Below are 21,870 nucleotides of genomic sequence, written 5' to 3'. Positions count from 1 at the left end.
ACATTTAAATCAGGGAAAAAAAACTTGAGATTATCACACTTGTCTGTTATTTAATTGAGAACTATCTACTCTAAATTGTAGTATAGAGGTTATTGTGAATGAAATTTGAGGCATGATTCCAACTAAGTGCCTTATTTGCAACTTACAGAAAGAACCACACCACAGGAATGCAGCACAAAATGCCTATCCGCCATCCTACATTGTTAACAAAAATATGTTGTGTCCGCCCCTGATCAGCTCTAAAGTGTAATGGGTTCTTTCTTGGCCCTGGCTGATCTACACATTTCCTCACAGTTTCATGATATTTGGGTCAATAGACTCACTGACTCCCGGTAATCCTGCTGACAAACAAACAAACAAACAAACCTGTTGCCCCTATTTCCAATCCTTATGCTAAGATTCATATTAAAGGAAGAACAAGTGAATGGGGATATTATTTTAGCAAATTGTGCTTTCTAATGAGCGGTTACTTGGGTAGCTGAAGAGCTGTGTTGAGTGTCCTCCAATGTGACTTTTTCGTGCGCACCACGTGGGCAGGTAGGAATTTAGAGAAACCGAGATGGATGTTTTCTGTCTGTGTTGTCATGTGTGACGTGTGGGCTGTTTATTAACTGCTCTTGAGTTCTCGAAAAGTGGAAACGAAGTGAAAAGAGGAAGTCCTCAAACCACAATGGACAATTGTAATGACAGACTTGAATAGCTGGGGTTCTTTTATAAAAATACATTTTCTTTTTTTATTCTCCGCGTGTGTGTCAAATGGCTAGACTGACCATTCACCTAGTTCCCAAATCCTTCATCCTCTCCTCTGTATCCCCACTGGGCTTTGACCATCCAAGCCCTTCGCTCATGCAGTCTTCATGACTCATTTGCCAAGTTCCTTCATCTCTCTCTTGATGCCTCATTCCTTTTGCTATCCATTGCTAGTTTCAACTCATCCTTGACAGTTAGACCTCCCCTCCTCTTTTTTCTGACCCCTCACTCTTTGTACATGGCTCCATTCTCTCTTTATTCCCGACCACTTTATTCAATAACCACTGTGTAGCATTGTGACGTCTTAATGCTCTGAACTCTTTAATTTCTTAGCTTACAAACCTCTCTTACCCCCCTCTGTCTCCTCAGATGTGGCCCCCGCAGAGCAGGAGAAGCTCTTCATCCAGAAGCTACGGCAGTGCTGCGTTCTCTTTGACTTCCTGTCCGACCCGCTGAGCGACCTAAAATGGAAGGAAGTAAAGCGGGCGGCGTTGAGCGAGATGGTGGAGTACATCACCCACAACAGGAATGTCATCACAGAGCCCATCTACCCGGAGGTGGTGCACATGGTCAGTAAACCAGGAGGGGGTTAAGTTAGTTTGCAGTTGAAGCTAAAGATGAGGGTGAAACTTGGGACAACAATAAGGGCAGGCTGTAGCTGTGGGTAGGAACTGAGCTCGGTGTTCCAGCTGATGTTTGTGATCTTTTTTTAAACTTTTTATTTCCTTTGATCAAGTGTTATCATACAATATAGCCATCTGTTCAGAGACACAACACAGGCATGAATGTCTTATGGGCATCTTCCCAATGTCCATTTATAGCTGTGTTGTGATCAGGTTTTGAGGGGGCTACTTGCTTAGGGCAGAAGTCAGCTTTCCTAAGGTGTCTATTCAGTCGCCTAAAAAAAATGATATTCAGTTGTTCAGAGAATAAGAGAATATGCTCAGAGTATTACCTTTTAAAAAAAAAAAAAAATTCAGAATAAATTGGGTTGAAGCCAAACAGAAACAAGATGTCATTTGCTTTTGCAAAAGCTTGAATGATCTACAAGATGTAATGAATGCAAATGTTTGTTTATTAGTGAACTGGACTTTTCATTTAGAGAAATCATCACAGTTAAATCTGTCCAATACCTTTTATTATTTATTAATTCTAACTTGCTAACTCGCTAGCATGCTAAACCAATATGTGAACATTGTATTACAAGCTTAACGTAAGCATGCTATCATAGTCATTGAGTGCATATAGGGTATAGCATGTGACATTAGCATTTAGCTCACGCTCGGCTGTTCATAAGTACATCGTCACCAGAGATGGGGTCGTTACTAAAAAAAAGTAATATATTACACTACTTCGTTACTCTCTACATAAAGTAACTCGTTACTTTACTCGCAGGGCCGACCCGCCCCTCCCTACAGGCAGATCACGCAGACTGCTAAAGTTTCAAATGTTCTCTTTAGTTCAGTTTCCATTGTCACATAAGACTGATCCAGATCCTGAATGTTTTCCTATCTGACCATGGCTGTCCTCTGTCTCCTGCTATCTGACCATGGCTGTCCTCTGTCTCCTGCTATCTGTATATTTTGCGCAGTCTATCTCTGCTCACGCTGTTGCGTCGGCGTGTTCTCCTGCGTGTTGGCCATGTGTTGCACTGGAACCAGACACCGCAAAGACTTCAGCCGAGCACGTACGAACTGCGCATGCGTGAGTGGCAAAAACTCTCCTTACCAGCAGGAGGCGGTAGTGTGTATTCGTCATTCAAAACAGGCAACAACCGGAAAACAGAGAAGAAGAACAGACTACGTGATATAAACAAACAACAAATAGCTGTGCGTTAGCTTCACCTTAGCATGTGTTCTTTGCAGGTGTTTGTTGAGGTTTGATTATGACAGATTTTAGTAAGTAACGAAGTAACGCGTGTCGGGGCAATGTTAGTAACTTTAGTGTGATTACTGAATTATAAAAGTAGCGCGTTACACTACTCAGTTACCGGCAAAAGTAATATTATTACAGTTACTTTGTAACGCGTTGCACCCAACTCTGATCGTCACATAGCTTACTTTTATTTAAGCCAGCAAGGCAGGTCACTGTCATCTTTTCAACATCCAGCATTAACAACCAATTACTTAAACAATTGCCTTCTCTAGTAATTCCCTGGGAAGGCTCTCCTCTGGTCCAAGGGTTGTGATAAATATTTTATTTCAGCAGAAGTAATAGTTTTAGTTTTCTTTGGTTTTTTTAATTAATCATTTATGACTAAACTTCACCATCAGCATATCCCATCAAACCAAAAACAATCCTGATTAGATGTTCTGCTCATCCCATTTTGGCCTTGGTGTACAAGGATACATAAATAACAATACAAACATGGCAAAGGAAGAGCATCTTACTGGACTACAAACTATTATCTTTGTATTGTCAAGGCCATCCGCAGATCTGCTAGAATCACAGTTTTGACTTTTCCATTTTAAAGTTTCTACTGCACCGTTTTTGCAAAGTCATCTTCAAAGTCTGTTCTGGGTCGAAGTGCAGCACAGCTCAGCTAATCTATCTACCTTGTAGCCTTGTAGATATTTCAAACAAGGCTCCCAGTGTTTTAGTAGGCCACCTGCACTGTCCCATGATCTGCCTGCCAGGGAGCAGAGCCCACAAGGGAGTCAGTTGACACTGCGAGAGACCAGAAACACAACACACTTAGATTATTGTGGATCAAACCCTTGGAGGCCAGTTGCAAGGACAACGTTTAACTTTAACTCTATAAAAAAATGTTTTAAGAATGTCTAAACTAGGACCCTTAATAGAAATGACATACAAACGCAATTTACATTTAATTAAATGGATTACAGACTCTAACGAAATAAATAGTCCCCGCTGTTTTTAAAGCAATGAGAGTATTGACAGATTTTCTATTTAAATCATTAAACGTGGCACTTACCTGCGTTTGTGATCATTTAACACAAACGATAGAAACTGAATTAATGAGCCGTAATCCTCCATAGGACATTATAATCTACCTTTTGAGCAAACTTTCTGTGCAGGCTGTGCTGTACGCCTTAGGAAAGGAAAAGTATGCAGTCTTTTAATGTGGTTTCACCTTTGCTTTATATCTCATGATGGGAAACATTAATTAATGAGTGGGAAACATCTGACAGGAAGTCCAGGTCTTGCAGTGTATTTTTGAAACTTTGTGAAAATCTGTCATAACCTATTCTCGGTAGAGCTATTGGCATCGTTAACCATGACCCCAGGTTATCAAAACAACAAGCGGAAGTTTCCTTTTAATAGTGGAATAAACATTTTCAATACTATTTTCACTTCTCCTCTTCCAGTTTGCGGTGAACATGTTCAGAACATTGCCTCCATCGTCCAACCCCACTGGAGCGGAGTTTGATCCAGAGGAAGACGAGCCAACACTTGAAGCTGCATGGCCACACCTCCAGGTTGACATTTCAATCATTGCATCATCTATTAAAAACAATGAGAAATTGTTATAAGAGCCTCCCAGCACAGCTAAAGTGTGAAATTAGGAAGTTTAAGTTATCAGATTTTAAATGTGTATTTAACACCGACACTGTTCCTTATGCACCATTTCGCCTGAATTCCTCTCATTGTTGTTTTTCTTGTTTTTGTTGCAGCTCGTCTATGAGTTTTTCCTTAGGTTTCTAGAATCACCCGACTTTCAGCCTAACATAGCGAAGAAATACATCGACCAGAAATTTGTTATGCAGGTAAGAACATTTTTTACTCTGACTGTACAGTCGAAAAAACAAAAATATCAAGTGACTGTCATGATGTTAACTTGACACTTCTCTTGCAATGTAGCTCCTAGATCTATTTGACAGTGAGGATCCCAGAGAGAGAGACTTCCTCAAAACTACCCTCCACAGGATCTATGGAAAGTTCTTGGGGCTGAGGGCGTACATCAGAAAACACATCAATAACATTTTCTATAGGTCAGTTCAGGTCTCCCTTTGCTCCTTTTTTAAAACATATTTACCCAGGTGGATAGTCAATATATAAATCATTGGTTTTGTTTGTTCCTACAGGTTCATCTATGAGACGGAGCACCATAATGGTATAGCTGAACTACTGGAAATACTTGGAAGGTACGGCCCTGAGCGATTATATAAAGCTGAAATGTCTTTGTGTCTTTCATACAGCCTTTACATGACCACCGACGCTTCTTCTTCACAATAGGGAACTTACTACTACTTGTCAGGTGTTCTGATTAGTGTTGCACGGTGTACCGATACTTGAAAGGTACCGCGATACCCTGCCGTTAAAAATGGTACGATTCCTCCGTTTCATTAGTATCAGTACTTTAAGAATGACGGGGAAAAGTACTCCGGTGAGAAAGCGCCGTTTTAATAAGAGCCGTGTGTGTTCAGCGCTCTGCTTCCACTCCCTGCACTGCAGCCGTGCCTGCAGTCCCGCCCCTCTCAAGCACGTTCTAAGTCCCTCCCCTCTCTCGTGCACGCGGCCACGCGCTAGCTGCCAGAGCATGTGAGAAAACGAGAAGCATGGCTGCAAGTGGGAGTGCAACTGCCGCTGCGCCTCGGCTTGTTGACAAAAAAGACGCCAGAAGCGAAATTTGGAAGTATTTGAGCTATATCTCTGACAGTGAGGGCAAGCCTACGGACACCACGAGGCCTGTCTGTAAGACATGGTTTAGGTCCCAGCAAACCAAGGGAGCCAACACATCAGACTTGGCTAAGCACCTGCTGACCGGCATCCAGCGCTGTTTAAAGAATTTAAAGACAGACAGGTTAGCGAATGTGATAGATAACATATTTACATCACGCTCAAGCCCATGCCCTCAAATCTAAGTCAAACAAGTGTAATTTATTTGGTGACAAACGAACGTTTTCGTAGTTTGACGAGGCAATTAATGGCAATGATAACTGTCAAATATGGCTAACTTACCAATGTGGCTAACATCTGCAATATACATTTTGTCAATAATTATTTATATTACTGTACTATTACATGTTAATAAAATATAAAAAAAATTATATTTTATAAAACAAAAAAGTTGTTTGAGATGATGCTTAATTTGATTTAATACGAATTCTTGTCATTTATTTTGTTTATTGTTCTCATTGTTTAAAAGTTTGTGTTATGGTTCTGGTGTGAAATAAAGCACAATAATTACATTTAAGACTGTTTCCCTTTTTTTTAGAAAAGAATCGGAATCGCAATTCTTGACTTGGTATCGGTATCGAAACCAAAATGTTGGTATCGTGACAACACTAGTTCTGATAGTACTTTTGTGTTTCTCTCACAGCATAATCAATGGATTTGCCTTACCACTAAAAGAAGAGCACAAGATTTTCCTGTTGAAGGTTTTATTGCCTCTGCACAAAGTCAAATCACTCAGTGTCTACCATCCACAGGTGAGTTTGTTGAACACAACGTGATTTACGAGAAGCGTGGTTCGTTTTTTTTCATATGTACGAAAAGCAAGACACGGCACATCAATTGTTTTTTAGAAGTGTATTTAAATATTCTTGTCCAAACCTGCTTTGAGTACACTGATCTTTTCATGAGAGCAGCAAGACATTGTGCAAGTTGTAGTAAAAAGACTGATGCCCGCCCCAGGCTGTCCCTCGGGAATCTACGTGTCTGTCGTACCTTTACTTGGCTTGCACATACATTTAAATACTTTCACACTAAATTATTTGTTTTTGTTTGTTTGCAGCTGGCCTACTGCGTGGTGCAGTTTTTGGAAAAGGACAGCACTCTAACTGAGCCGGTATGTCAAATGAAAACATGGTTGAATAATGTTGAAAGGTCACCTATTGTGCAACATCCACTTTTTCCTGTCTTTTCTACATCAACTCTGTGTCAAGAGATTCTGAACGTTTCAGGACAAAGATTTGCTCACTTTTTGTCCTGATCCATTTATATGTTCTTTTTAACCAAATATCTCTCAGAGGGGAGTGGCTCATTATTTTTCATCTAAAGTAACAGACAGAGAATCAGCACTTTTGAAACAAGGCTGAAACAGAGGGGTTTATGGGATGTTACAATGGGTGATCAGTTTGGTATTTGGAGGCAAACACTTCAGAAACGTGTTCTGTATGTATCTGAGACCTATAATATATTGATGAAAAAAAGTATAATAGGGGACCTTTAATCTCTTTAAATATGAAGTTGACCTTTTTCTACTACATTATGACTTTCTAAATGAATACAGTGTCCAGATGATTGACTTTTTACTCCCTTCTCAGTTATTCATCACTGTAATTATCTGTCTTTATCATCCCTATAGGTGGTAATGGCCCTTTTAAAGTACTGGCCAAAGACTCACAGTCCCAAGGAGGTGATGTTTCTCAACGAGCTGGAGGAGATCCTGGACGTCATCGAGCCCTCTGAGTTTGTCAAAGTGCAGGAGCCTCTCTTCAGACAGCTGGCCAAGTGTGTGTCCAGCCCGCACTTCCAGGTACTTTTTGTTTTCTTTATTGAGTCTCAGTTCTGTCAAATGTCCTCGTTAGTTTTTAATTATTTTTAATTGATTGATTGATTGATACATTTATTTCGAACATGTAAAATAAATAATTACAAAACAAAACAAATGTTGCAGTGCATAGTCATGTAAGAGAAATCAAAACAAAAACATGACATTTACAACAACAACAGCATTAGCAACATAAACAGTGCCACATCTAGTGTTCGTATAAAGTATAATTTATTTAATCTCACCCCCTTGTCTCTAAATGATTTATTTATAATCTATAATCTGCAATAATTATCATTATTATTCATTATTATTGTTATTATTATTATTATGAATCTGCTTTACCTGTTGATTGACATATACACATACACTGATATACATATATGCACACATACATACACACACACCTACATACTCACACATATACACATACACATAGTCAAACACCTAATTTAATAGGTCTTGGCCTTTAAGTCTTACCTTATTCAATAAGTCAGTTGACATTTTCATCTCCATAGTCCTAATGTTAACTTTAACTTAAGTAAGTTACTTAGTCCTCATGACTTTTCTAATTGTTTGCTGCTGCTGCTTTAGTCATGATATGGCATGTTTAGCACTGAAAACTGAAAAGCTACTTTTAAAAATAGTTTCCCCCCCCATTTCATATTGTTTTAAAATATATTTTGGTAGAGTTGTTTTAATCTATGTTGTAGTTATTGTCCCTTTTTGACGACAATAGAACATGTTGATAGTCAAAGTTAGTGTTTAATGATGTATAATCATTGTCTTCTCTTAGTCATGGACATATTTCAGTCATAGTTTTCGGTAGGGAAGTGAAACCGCTTTCATGTCACTGATGAGAATTTTCTCAGGAAATAAGTTAATAGGGTTTTTTGTGTAGGTGGCCGAGAGAGCTCTTTACTACTGGAACAACGAGTACATCATGAGTCTGATCAGCGACAACGCAGCGAAGATCCTGCCCATCATGTTCCCGGCTCTGTACCGAAACTCCAAGACCCACTGGAACAAGTAAGATGTCAAACGTTGGTCGTTCATACACACGCTATCTCCTTCAACGTTCTTCACACTGCATGCAACACCAGTCTGACACAACAGATCCCATAACTGATAACTCTCAAGTGTATGTAGAAATGTCAGCTTGGTCACAGAGCGTACTCTCCTGCACATCAGCTAACCACTTCACTAGATGTACTTAAAATAGGAATGGGAAGGCTGATTATCACCAACTTTAATCCCATTTGTTATGAAATATATTTATAGAAATCACATATTTATACATACATTTAAGTTTGCTGCGATTAATGCATAACTAATGACTTTCAAATACTTCAATGTATTTAATAAGTTTAATATATAACTGAAAAAGTTAATTGAGAAGTAATCGGTAACTGTTTTTTATAATCTGTGAAGCAAAATGCTATTTATAACCCACACTTACTTTTATATATCACTGTGTACTAAATATCTGTAAAGTTTTGGACTCTTCGATGGAAAATACATTTGAATATTTCTGCTAAATTACAAATAAAATAGGATTAAAAGTGTTGCCATCAGCCGCTCATGCATTGATTGTTTGTGTGTCATTTAGTCAGTTAATCATTTTCAGGTGCTCTAGCTTTTCTCCAATTGTCAGACCACATGTTTTAGATTTATTTTAAATTCCGGATAATCATTTCAATTTTTTTTCTGGGTAAAGTTGCGGTAATGTTGCTTGTTTTTTCGCGTTGGACCCCCATCTGACTTTTTCTTGTGTGTGTTCACAGGACCATCCACGGCCTCATCTACAACGCTCTGAAGCTCTTCATGGAGATGAATCAGAAGCTCTTCGACGATTGCACACAGCAGTTCAGGGCTGAGAAAAACAAGTAGGCACCGCAAACTCTCCTCTCACTTAATCTCTTTTTTAACAATAATGTCTGAGTGACACAGAATTGCAATCAGCCTGAGCACTGGCGCTTAATGAGTGCTGGGGTTCACATTTATCAGCGCAGTGGAGCAGATTAATGACCCGAGCTCTGCTGCTTTGTTCAACAGAGAGAAGGCAAAATCTAAAGAACGTGAGGAGGCTTGGATTAAGATTGAGAACCTCGCCAAGTCAAATCCACAGGTGAGCATTGTGTGCCATCATCTAACCCCGCCTGTTTTCCCCCTTTCTACCCCAGTGTGTGTGTGTGTGTGTGTGTGTGTGTGTGTGAGTGAGTGTGTGTGTGTAGCACTAATCTTTATGAAATAAGTGTCTTGTGTTTTCTGTAAGCCAGTTTTGTTGTTGAATTCTAGTTCCCCTTCCATCTTATCCCATTAAATGGATAGTTCACATTGTTTGATGGGGGCTGTATGAGGTCTGTGTATTACCTACAGTAAAGGCAGTCAGCATGCCCCTAGTTTGGAGAAGCACAGGAGTATGTGTAGGGGAGTTAAGCTATGTTCTGCTGTGGTAGGGGGATCAGAAAGACAGCATTTCTTGCAAAGTGACTGTTAAAGGGAGTATGGTTGCCCTACCGTCGAAAAGGAAAATATGATGAATATAGCATACACTTAAAGTGTTGCTTAGGCCTTTTGAGGTGCCTAACACCATTTGTGCTCCCTTCCACAGCAGTACAAACGTTAGCTTAGCCTCCCTGCCCTTAGCCATACCTGCTTAGCTATCCATCGACTGTAGATAATACACAGACTAGGGAGAAGTGCATACAACCCTACCTCAAATCCAAACTATCCCTTTAAGGACTTCATGTGTTCGTACTAGACTTAATGTTTTTCCAAATGACACTGCTGCTAAAGATGGAAAGAGCTTGATAAGTGGCCGTAGTCTTAGAATGTGCTTAGTTGTGGCGAATGCTTGAATCAAACAGCTCTAAAATGTTCTCTAAAGAAGTGTATGATAAATTCCAAGAGTAACTTTGTTAAACAAACCCTGTCCCCTCCCAAAAATTAGAATTTTGAAATTCCGCTAGAGTACCGTATTACTTCAGAATAGCTTTAGTAAATATGCCTATTTACTTTCTTAGATGAGAAGATTGCTACCATCATGTCCTCCTGACACATTCAAAGTTACAGCCCGCAGTGGATTAGCAAAGCTTAATCCCAAGACTGGCAACGGGGAAAAACTAGCCTGGCTCCGTCCTATTTAATCCTACTTCTTGGCTAGGTGCAGTAACTTCCCCGGAGTCTTATTGTCACCCAGTAAAGACTTCCTGAAGTCACTGTGCCTGGCCAAGAATACCCCGGCACATAAACCCGCTGTCAAACAGCAATTTATGTTTTTACCATTTTGTTTTTGTACAGATAAAACGACATGTAATTTATAATCACTGCGTTTTAAGGGCATGGTTTTTGTAATTGTTAGACTGAGCCCTGCTCTTTGTATGTAGACTATTCCTTGTTTCCCAACATGTTAAAACCTTTTTCTATTGTTGTACATTCCTTTTTAAAATGTACAACAATACAGATCTGTGTAACAGCATTACTGCTCCACAACATATTTTGACACCGTTGCTTTTTCGAAGTCAACACATCTTTTCAATAAATCAGTATTAAAAATCATTTTCTTCTTCTAAACCTCACCTACAGTAAATCTGCTTCTTTGAATCACTTCAGAGCCTCTTGATTCATTCTTCTTTGCATGCGACTGAAAGTCTTTCTCCATCCTTTTGTGTTTTTGTTTTTGTTTCTCTTTCTTTTCAACATAGTTCTTTATGTATGTTGATTCCTCTGACCTCAATAGTCCTGTAGCAATGGAGACGGATGTCCCTTTGATAGAAGATGTTCAGAGGTTAAAAAAGACAGTTGAGGAGGGCGCGACTCAGGTAAACCTGACTTACTCTCTGTCTCTATTCACCCCCCCTCCTATAATCCCTTTAGATAGGCTTGTGTGTTGCTAAAGCTTGCAAAGTCTACAAATTACATTTCCATGGATATCATTGCTGTATAATTCCTGTATGAATTGTAGTCCGTTTGTTTCTTTTTCTTAATTTCATTTTTCCAACATAATATTATAATATAAACGCAAACTAGCTGGCAATGGACTAAACACTGGAATCACAAGCTTTTTATTTGATGGTGTGCTTCCCGTTGCATGTTGTCTCGTATGGAGCCCCAAAGTGTTCCATTTAATCTAAACAAAATAGAAATTATGAAATAAATAACAATATCAAAGGTGGGGTAGGTCATTTTGGAGAAACCAGCTCGAGTGCGCTAGAATTTGAAAATACACAGCCGAAATAAATCTGCTACTTCCTCACAGAGCCCCTCCTCCAACACACACGAACGCGCACATGACCAATGAGGGCACGAGATAAGTTTGTGCACAGATGGAAGGCTGACAGGCAGGTAGGCCATCCAGTTATTTTAGCCGGGCCGGCTAAAATGATTGGTCGTGCTTTTTACAGCACTACGGCTTCCACAGATGAAATATTTGTATGGATTTTTTGTCAAAGCACTTCAGATATTTATTGCTATCGGGATGTTAAGAGCATTCCATGGAATATCACAAAAAGTGTATCTCGAGCCGGTTTCTCAAACTTACATACCCTACCTTTAATAATTAGAATTAACTAGTAATAATAATAATAATAATAATAATAATACAATTATTCAAACTCAAATTTTCAAAATCAGTTTTTGTGAAATGCGTTATGTAATAAACATTTTTTTAGTTAATAATAGTTAAAAATGTGTCTTTGGTAAAAATAGCATAATGAAACAAAAAAAAAAGCCTAAATAAATGATATAATAAATTAAGCTAAATAAAAACAAATTGTAATACTTTACTTGATTTATTTAATGGTTCTCACATAGTTGATATTTTAATGTATTCATATGATAGTTTATCTGATAAGTCATATTTATTTTTATATTGAACACTTTGGGGCTTTATAACCGAATGATCCAAAAAAAAATCAGTTTCCTCTATATTTTGTTGTTATAATATTATTGTCTAGCTATGGCTGGCTCTGGCCTGGACCATATGTACACTGGTATTTATGAGAACAGGGGTTTTCCTCCTTCATCGTAAGAAAAATAAATCCCGTCCACACAAAAAACGTTTCTAAAACAACTGAAGACAAGTTTAAGTACAATCCTCACCTTGAAAACGTTTTTACAAAAGGTCCATATCCTCTGCTTGTGTGTGGACAAAAGGATAAAAGAAAAATAATCAATAAATACCTGTGTACATGTCAACTAGGTATCAGTAAGCCAGTTGCACAGTAATTATTGGTTTCCCTCTGTTAATTAATTTTCCTCTGTAAATTAAATGTTGCTTCTCCTGCTGTCTTGCTTCATCTCAGAGATATGATCAGAACAGAGAGGATATGACACGTTGACAGGAAATGAGAATGTGAGGCGTTGTGATGAAGTCTAACTTTCTCCTCTTGTCTCGCTCCACCCGACAGTTGCAGCATGACCAGCGGAAAGAGCGGCCTATGGTGCGACGCAAATCTGAGTTGCCTCAGGATATCTACACCACAAAAGCCTTGGAGTCCCACCGCAGAGCTGATGACATGTTGACCACCCACGATGGACTCTAGGTCCCGCCTCCTGCCGGCTCTCTGTTCAACTGCCCCCCCCCCCCCCCCCCCCCCCATTTCCCCTCCCCCATTTCCCCTCCTCCACAGCCATGGACATCCTCCTCGCCCAGGTGCCAGAATTATACTGGCGACCCATGTTGGGCTCCCCATCCCTCCTCCCACCATCAGTTTACCCAGAATCCTCAGTTCTCCTCCATTCCTGCTGCCCTAGTGCAGAAGCCCTGTATCTTCCCCCCTCAGATTTCTGCTTTCTCAGGTTTTCGTCTTTATTTGGAGAAGAGTGGGAGTGTGTTTGTTGTGTCTTTTTAGCCCTTGCCACATTTACGTTCCGACTATTCCCCCCCCCTTCGATTACCTTCCTTTGTCCCGCCCTCCCCCTGTGGGTCGCTGTAAATGTGGAACCTGGGAGTACGGATGCCACAACGCTGGTTCCATCATTCCATTCACACAATGGATTGGACGTGGAAACATAGGAACTGACTGACTCACTGTCTAAGGATCGTCTCTTGGTCTCTGCTTGGTTTTCTTTTCCGTCAAAGGGAACAAAAACAGACCCTGTTGGTCAGATGAAAGACAATACTTTCCCGTCATCCGTTTTCTTTTCTTTTTTGCTAAATCTAACGGACATCTTGTCAGTGCCAAGACGTTTGTGTTCTTTGTTTGTTTCATGTTTTTATCTTTGACTTTAACAGGAACACCTGCCTTTGTTTTTGGTCACTGGTGTTATAGAAGATTTTTTGTTTTGTTTTTTGTTTAGTTTAGCACGCCAGACCAAACTGAGGCTCGTCCTTAGCCTTGCAATGTCCAGGAGAGGAGGCGAGGAAAGAGGAAGTTGTCCTGTGGACATCTGACTCTTTCCATTTTATTGTTTTGTGCCATATGCCGCTCTTTGATATGCTTGCTTCCTTATGTTCATTGGCAATATTTGAATACCAGACCATAGTAATGACTATACAGTTCAAACAATGGTACTTACTGTTTTTGAGTTTGACAGATGAGGAGGAACCTGAGTGAAAGCTGTATGTATTTACTACCTAAGTTGCAGGAACAATAGCTTGGATGTAGCAAGGAGAGCCATTGGATGCATGAAACGGCTGCACACTGAATAAAAAGAGGAGAGCTTGTGGGGTGTTCAGGGTGAATGGTGGGATTTTTATATATACTGTAAAATGAATAGTGATTATTATCTTTGTAAAGGAAATATAATTAGAGATATGTGTTTAGTTGAATGGAAGAAGAGGCACAGATCTGTACTTTCTCAACACTTAAACTCCACACACTGATGATTTTTATCAGCCGTTACAAAGTTAGAACCTTTGATCATTGTGCTTCTTTTTTAGAGCATGGAGGTGTATTGGTACTGTATGCTGTAAAGATTTCTAATGTCCTAATTACAAATAGAAATTAATTTATTATAAAATAAGATCTGTCAACCTTAGTAGCTTTTAACATACTGACATTAAATGAATAATACACTTGATGAAAGCTACCAAAAATATGTCTTTGTTTCTACCATTCCTAGTTTCAGGCTTGCGAGTTATTTTGTTTCAGTGAGGAAGCTGTTTAAGGGTTGGTAAGATATCTTCCAGTCTGTACCATTGTTTAAACTAAGGAGGTCTGCTAGATTTCTTCATATTTGATGTGTTGTATTTCTTTGTCTTGTCTCTGGAGGTTAAGTAGCGTGGATGTCAGGTCTTTGGATTTGTTTTGTTCTGGCCATTCAGGATGCCCACACGCTGAAACAGACTGGTATCAAATGGCCACAAAAATGCCAGATGCTGAAAATAAACTGACATTGTGACTTGGCTTGTTAACTGTATTAATACTGTATTTGCTTGAATGCAAAAAGATGTAAATTAAAACTACCATGTTAAACATGTACCTTTTACCCTGGAGGAATGCCATTCACCAAACTGATTTCTGTTGTCGAGGTCATTGCGTTTATGAAACAGTCCTGCTTGCTGGGAGAGATGTTTTATGAGATTGAGTCAAGAGGTGTTTGAGGTGAGTGCAGAAAAACAAGTTGGCCGTGAAAACAAGAGATGATTTAAAAATGATTTGGTGGCTTGTTCTCTTTCTGCAGGATCTTTGCAGATCTTTTAATTTCACATAATTTCCAAAACATGATAACTTAAAGTGTCCTTTTGTATGTGACCTGTACTATATGATTCATTTAATATTGTATATATGATTTACCTTGTTTCATGTAGTGTTATATATCTAGATTAATTTTGTACAAATTGTCCCTCTGTACAGAATAAAACATCAATAGCAAGTGAAAGAAGTCAATCTGGCACATACCGTCTTATTTCTCCACTATTTGTTTTTAGATGTACTTTCAGCAACACAAGGATTTGGAAAATGTTCTTATTTTTATTATCAAATCTGCAAAGTTTCCTCCCTCTATATAACTGACAAATGTTCATGCCCGTTGTGTGCTCCTATCACTGTCTTTAGTGGTGTACAACTATATAGTATAAATAAAGAGATTATTTGAATATATATTTTTCAACTATGCATCCATTTTGGCTTTACTTGACTGGAAGGGCACATCTTAAAGTCCTATTTTAACACATACTTGCATACTTTAGTATATAAAACACAGCCAATCTGCTGAAACACAGGCGCCGGCTTGTTTTAGCAATGAGGGTATTATTTTATTTTGTGTAATACATTAAACAGAAGTAATGCCACCATCAATGTGCCACCTTTGTCGGGGGCTGCTTTGACCACAAGGGGGAGCCAGATAACTGAAACATAATTTATATTCAGAAGTCTATTATCAAAATGCAAAGAAATAACACCTTCAACACACTTCAAGCATTTATCTCTCAGGTCTCAACTCTCCCATCTATGACTGTATTCTGAGCTAAACTTATCACAATAATCAAGCACACTGCAATGACCATGTCTGTCTCACTTGCTCCCAGCATCACCCTTAAATGAGAAAGTCTTATGTGACCGCAGCCCACAATCTGACACAATTTCAATAAGTTTGACACAGTGAGCCTGTCTTGTGTTTTGGGGCAGATGTTTGTCATCAGTGTTCACTGCTAGACAATTGTTGTCTCAGTGCGAGAAACTAAACACAAAACCCCAATATGTCGCCAACCCTTGGGGAATACAATAACACACTATTTTGCTATTTTTCACTGTGACTATAGTCTTAAAGATTCATTTGTCTTGAGTTGGTGTACATAACAAAATGTCCCTGGTTAGGCCATCAGGAACATTTGCTGTTTTTGGTTTCGTCAGATATGAGAGTAGGCTACCTGAATATCGTTTGGATTGGGGCTCTAAATGAAAATAATTATTAGTTAAAGCCATATTTTGAGTTGAGTCATATGTCAGTCATTGACCTATAAATGACCAATACAAGTAAACTGCTGAATACATACTCTAAATAATTGCCTGCATCAGGAGAGAGCTTTTAATTTCCATGAAACAATTTAGTGGAGTTTAAAATAATTAAAATAGACGGTCTTCTTTGCAATGAGCAGATTTGATTTGAGAAAGTGATTTGAGTGTGCAAAGCTTGTTAATGGGTTGAGAAGAATAATTCGGTTTTTCCCAGAAGGAACAAACAAAAGGGTCATCCTCTTTTATGGATTACTTCCTGGTTCAGTAATGAGGGTTACTTTGTTTCGATGGCATTGGCCTTGTACTTCGGTAACAGTTGGCTGTCGTAGCTTAACTCCCAATTCGGAGAGAGAATTAAAACTAGGTGTTACACAAGGTGAAGGAGAAGCCACAAAATTGGTGAGCAGTGCCAACTGTAAACAAGTGTTTGTTTTTAGGAAGGGGCGGATTTCAGGGAAGCATGACGTTAGTTTTTTACCCGACATTTCTGATCCAAAAAAAATCTGTTGCCTTGTTACCTGACACTGCTGACGGAAATATCCCTGAAATACACAGTTGGCCTGAAGCACAAGTATTTCCACACTCACTTCCGCTTCAATAGAAGGTAAGGGAGGGAGAGGAAACCAAACTTTGATGGTATTTGAACATGTTTAGTCCTGTGAGATGTCCTCATGCAGCACAACAAATGTCAGCAACAAGCAGGGCCGCCCCTGGCCAACTTGGGGCCCCAAGCGACATTGTGAGATGAGGCGCGCCCCACCCCAACCGACAGGAGTGAAACAAAATGTTTTTTAAACAAAGTAGGCTACTTTGCAAATATAATTCCTGTTTATTATTATTATTATTATTATTATTATTATTATTATTATTATTAACACAGTTACTTTTGTATAAAGTGAGGTAAATGGTAAATGTGCATGTATGCGTTTACAGGTGAATACGTCTGCATCTCCTGCCAAATACTAGCCTCAAAAAGATTAAAATATAATTAATGCAAATAAACTACTTCTACTACTAATAATAATCATAATCAATTCAATAATATAATACTATATTATTTTATTATAATATAGTTGTCATATAGTCAAAAAAAACATGCTTATAACGCTCAAAAACTGATATTTCTTAAATCTGTATTCTAGTTCCCTCTGTCAGCAACACATTTCTATCAGTATTTCTCTGTGTTGTGGTTGACATGAGTTAAGGGGAGAGGCTGAGCATCACCATGAAATGTGCAAATTGACATAAAAATGAATACAAGGGGAAACAATGCTCCATGTTTTTTAGGCTGTAAACTTTAACTGTTATGTAAGCCAACTAGACAGACAGTTTATCACTCTTCCTCCTGCACATTAGCAGATAAAAGGCATAACATACTTGAATGAATGTTAAATAAAGAATGCTGGAAATAACTGCATCTCCATTAGCCTATATGCTATGCAGAGACTGCCTTCTTCATGTCGTGAATTGCAGCTGATGTTTTAATATGGCAATTGGCAATTTGACTTATACAATATCCCACCTTCGAGTGATGCTCTAGTTTCTTCATGTTTTGTTTTTTTCCCCTCTTGCTTGCGCCAGACTGAAACCGTCTTTTCACCGACATCTCTTCACCTGCACTAGTGGCCGTATCAAAGCCGTGATTGGTCAGATGTCGATTCATTGCAACGGTGTCGGGTTACAGACGTGCTCCCCTTGTCACCTCACTCTCACTCTCGCGGGGGGTGCGCAGAGAACTGCGCACAGCAGCTGAGGCCCTCTGGGCGGGGCCCCCTGCGCAAGGCGGGGCCCCATGCAGCCTGCGTGATTGGCCTGTAGGGAGGGGCGGCCCTGGCAACAAGTGTCTGTAAACCATGAATAAATCAACAATTACGTGTTACAAAAAACACCAGAGCAAAACTAGTCCTCAACAGTTATCATTGTGGCACCCTGTGGCCTATTGTGAGGAGGACTGTTGTCCATCCAATAAACATATCCAATGCATAGGCTACTAACTATAGACAGTTACAGAATGAACTGAAGAACTTGATACATTTAGCCTAGTTGCACGTTTATTTGCATTCCTCCTGACTCATGATATAACAATATCATGGTATTTATCACAGTGAAGGTTGTTAATATAACAGTTACCATGCTCATATCAATACTGCATCTTCTGATGAAGAGTTAATCAATCAATCAATGTTTATTTATATAGCCCAATATCACAAATGTTACATTTGTCTCAGTGGTCTTCACAGTGTGTACAGAATATCAGTATGACAATACGACACCCTCTGTCCTTAGACCCTCACATCGTACAATGAAAAACTTCCGGAGAAAACCCACAATAATACGAAGTTTTACAAAGTTACTCTTTAGAGCTCTGCTATTACAGCAGTTGCAGGCACCGAGAAGAACGCAATGTGCTCCAATCTCAGAGAGGCTTTTGCTATGTGTGAATATATACATATCTGGGAGTCTAGCAGTGAAATTACTAGTATCAGTTTAATGAAATACCTTTTTATGTTACATTTTCTGGTTATCCTCTAGAATTGACTTCCTATTTCCTGCTTATTTGACACCAATCACATTGCTATACCAGCAACCCGAGCCTCAGTGTCTCTTTCTGCACCTCCACCAGTAATCTGACCGTGACATCGGCTTATTTCACATCCTCCTCGTCGTCCTATCCAGTCACACTTTCACCAGAGGTCACCTTACCTTATTCAGTGTGACCAAACAACAGTTAAACAATACTAAACCTATTATGAAAAAAATAATGATAATAACAATAACACCAAAGTTATAAGAGCTAACGTAGCCCGGTGGGGAATCAGCTGTGTTAGTGCAGCTGCCGTTCTGCTCTGATTGAAACGCTTGAATGTGCCGTGACCTCGGTGATGATGAAAGATTATCAAAGCAATGTCTGCCTCTCCATCTTTCCGCATATTAACCATGACCCAAAGTGAACTTGCAGACAGCACATCATTCTGTTTTCTTCCTTATTTAAGTGTTTATCTTTGGGACCTATAAAGCATGTTCACTGACAGGTAGCTTCAAACCGAGAGACTGCATCACAGTAAGTGGCCATTAAACTCAAATGCTCAGTGGTTTATGTGATGTTTGTTTCCTTTTGACAGCTAGATTATTAACAAGGCCATACAATCATTACATATGTCAATTTGGCAATCTGCCAGGGGTTCTAGTGTGACTTAAAAGACTGTAAAGGTATACGTGGCAAAAGCATACAATGACTTCTTACTGATCCAGTACAGAGCTGCTTTCTCAAATCCCACAGCATCTCCGGCTTGGGTATCGCAGTTTTTCTTGTTGCCAAGCTGTCCTCACTTGCCCTACCTGACTCACAGGTGGCTCCGAGCCAAGTCTGACAGGCTGCTGGAAGGAAAACCTTCCACCATCTGGAACATCACAGGAAGCCAGTATAGCAGCCAGCTCAGCCAAAATGTTGCATTGTCTGTCTGTCTGGGTTTCTGTCTGACCGTCTGTCCACCTGATTCGCCGATTAGCCTTATTTAACCTGTGTTCACCTGTTCTTCTTTAGAGCTTCCTAGAAACCCAGCCTTAAAAACGAGTTACATCCAACCTTTTTTTTCTGCATACCATATCAATTGGTTTTGCAAATAAGAGGAGGAATATTCTCCTGGATTCAATGGTAAGGTTCATCACTATGCAGAACACATGATAGTTTGTGGTACAGAAAAAAAGGTCCATAAAGTTGCATACTACCATTAGTATAATTTTCAGTACATTTGATTATGAATTTGTCTTAATTTCAAAGGCCACAGCAGGTATTGAAGAAGATATTACAGACAAACTACATTCCCGTATCTGACAGTGATTGCTGATGCCCAAAATGAGGCTCTGATTGTAACCATATATACTTAGAATCACATTCTTAGATTACAAAAGTCAATTTCGGCACAACCTATATTGTTTCTGTTGTCATCTTTAATTCAACAGAACTACAGGACTAGAATTGTTTTCTTTTTCTATTTTGAGATGTTTATATTTTAGAATGGTTTATTTCTACTCTTTTAATTTGTTATTATGTGCAATGCCTTTTTTTGTTTGATGCCGCTGCAACAACAAAAAGTTCCCAAATTGGGATTAATAAAATACATGTTATTTTAGAAGAGCTGTAAAACTATTTTCTAAGCAATTACATGATGGAGGATTTGTCAAAGATCTTTCACATTTTAATTGACCTTTATTTTGGTAGACCCAGTGGCGTATATAATCATATTCTTTCAGATAATCATCTGAAACACGTGTGGGGTCGAAAAAACCTGTATGTTCCTATGAGGACATACAGTATTAATGGCTACATCTTTGTGTTGTTATGTTGAGAAATCATCTCTGGACTCATTATGGAGTGTCGTGCAAGACATCTGCTTCCTTTTTATATAAAGTCTGGTATATTTGATTGCATGCAAGCAGCATATGGAGCGAATTAAACTGCAAAAAAGCCTTTTACTCTGGATTCATGATGAATAAAATTGCAAGGGCTTCTAAATCTGAGCAGTGCTGGTCTTAAGGCAGCCGGATTTGGCACCCCCTCGGTAACTTTGGATAGGATGGTCATAATATCACGGAAATCACACTGTTGTTAGTTCCTTCTTGTTTGACAAAACAAAAGCAATTTACTCTGAGCCTATCAGGTGAACAATTAAAGGAGGACTTTTTAATCTGGCAGAGCTGGTGTTATGGCTGCCAGAATGGTCATAATCTGAGCCTATCAGGTGAGAAATTGCATAAAAGAAACAATTAAAATGAAATATACTCTGACATTTAGTTAAAAGGCTTTCAGTATTCTCATGATTTTCTCTCAGCTATTCCCTATTAATAAAATGTATAAACAAAATCTCTACTTGTTTGTCAAATGTGCAAAAACAGTGATGTATTTACAAAGAAATGTGTTTGTCTTCAAAGTTTATGTAACAAATAAGCTCTAATTGGAAAGAACTGTGACTTACTGTGAGATATGAAACAGGCACTGTCTCCTGATCTTTAACTCACCGCAGAAATCTTAATTTGTTTCCTCTTAAAATGAAACAAATCTAAAGAGTCCAGTCACGTGGCAGATTACTCACCTCAGAAGCCTTCATGGGAGGCAGCCAGGTGTTTGAGGTACTGAGTTGAAGTCTTGCTTTCATCCTACAGGGGGGAGTGTTACTCTGCAGGGACTGGACCACGAGCCAGTGACGATGGGAAGCGGAGAGATGGAGGAGAGGGCATCTGAGGTGAGTGCCAGGGTGGCAGCCGCAGAAGGGTAATCGATTTGATTACCCTGCTGGTGGTTTCAGCTCTGCCTCTATATCTCTCTCTCTCTCATTTTCCCGAGCTGTGATGTGACTCCTCTCATTATCTTCAATCAGGTATGTAGAGGTTTGAAAAGCACTGATACACACAGCAGTTCTTTCCCTGCAAGAAGACATTGTATAGTGTTTATTATATTGTGGGTTGTTTTAACTCATTGCTTGTCTTGTGGGAGAAAATGCCCTTGAGATGAGGGATCTACTTTAGATTATTGTTATGATGCTGTTTTGTCATTTCCACTTGCTTATAGACTACTTGAATGAAAAGTAAACTATATCTAGTGTACAGCATTCTTTTTAAAATTACATTTCTCTCTGGTGCATTTAATTTGATCCATTGACTTTCATACTCAGACCCACATTTATGCAGAGCTTTAATCATAAGGGCTGATGTTAAAAATGCACTTCCTTTCTCAGGCAATACATCTGGATAACTGAC

The 21,870-nt window shown here is 39.1% G+C and overlaps 1 protein-coding gene across 5 annotated transcripts in view; it reads left to right on the top strand.

The window, feature by feature from the left end:
* Window positions 1-12,787, top strand: part of ppp2r5ca (protein phosphatase 2, regulatory subunit B', gamma a) — a 31,112-nt gene extending 18,325 nt beyond the window's left edge. For 2 of the 5 annotated variants that reach the window (XM_034111002.1, XM_034111004.2), the window contains 13 exons: window positions 1,120-1,319; window positions 4,080-4,190; window positions 4,386-4,478; window positions 4,573-4,703; window positions 4,797-4,856; window positions 6,035-6,143; window positions 6,449-6,502; window positions 7,022-7,192; window positions 8,109-8,236; window positions 8,992-9,093; window positions 9,263-9,335; window positions 10,915-11,031; window positions 12,619-12,787. In XM_034111002.1, the coding sequence (XP_033966893.1) occupies window positions 1,120-1,319; window positions 4,080-4,190; window positions 4,386-4,478; window positions 4,573-4,703; window positions 4,797-4,856; window positions 6,035-6,143; window positions 6,449-6,502; window positions 7,022-7,192; window positions 8,109-8,236; window positions 8,992-9,093; window positions 9,263-9,335; window positions 10,915-11,031; window positions 12,619-12,753 (1,484 nt within the window). In that variant the 3' untranslated portion in view covers window positions 12,754-12,787. The remainder of the gene's footprint in view (window positions 1-1,119; window positions 1,320-4,079; window positions 4,191-4,385; window positions 4,479-4,572; window positions 4,704-4,796; window positions 4,857-6,034; window positions 6,144-6,448; window positions 6,503-7,021; window positions 7,193-8,108; window positions 8,237-8,991; window positions 9,094-9,262; window positions 9,336-10,914; window positions 11,032-12,618) is intronic. The other 3 variants (XM_034110998.1, XM_034111001.1, XM_034111000.2) reach the window with 2 other exon arrangements.
* Window positions 12,788-21,870: the final 9,083 nt, after the last annotated feature.

The sequence above is a fragment of the Pseudochaenichthys georgianus genome, chromosome 22, assembly GCF_902827115.2.
Source record: "Pseudochaenichthys georgianus chromosome 22, fPseGeo1.2, whole genome shotgun sequence".
In the NCBI taxonomy this organism is placed as follows: domain Eukaryota; kingdom Metazoa; phylum Chordata; class Actinopteri; order Perciformes; family Channichthyidae; genus Pseudochaenichthys; species Pseudochaenichthys georgianus.
This window is presented reverse-complemented; position numbering and strand designations above follow the sequence as displayed.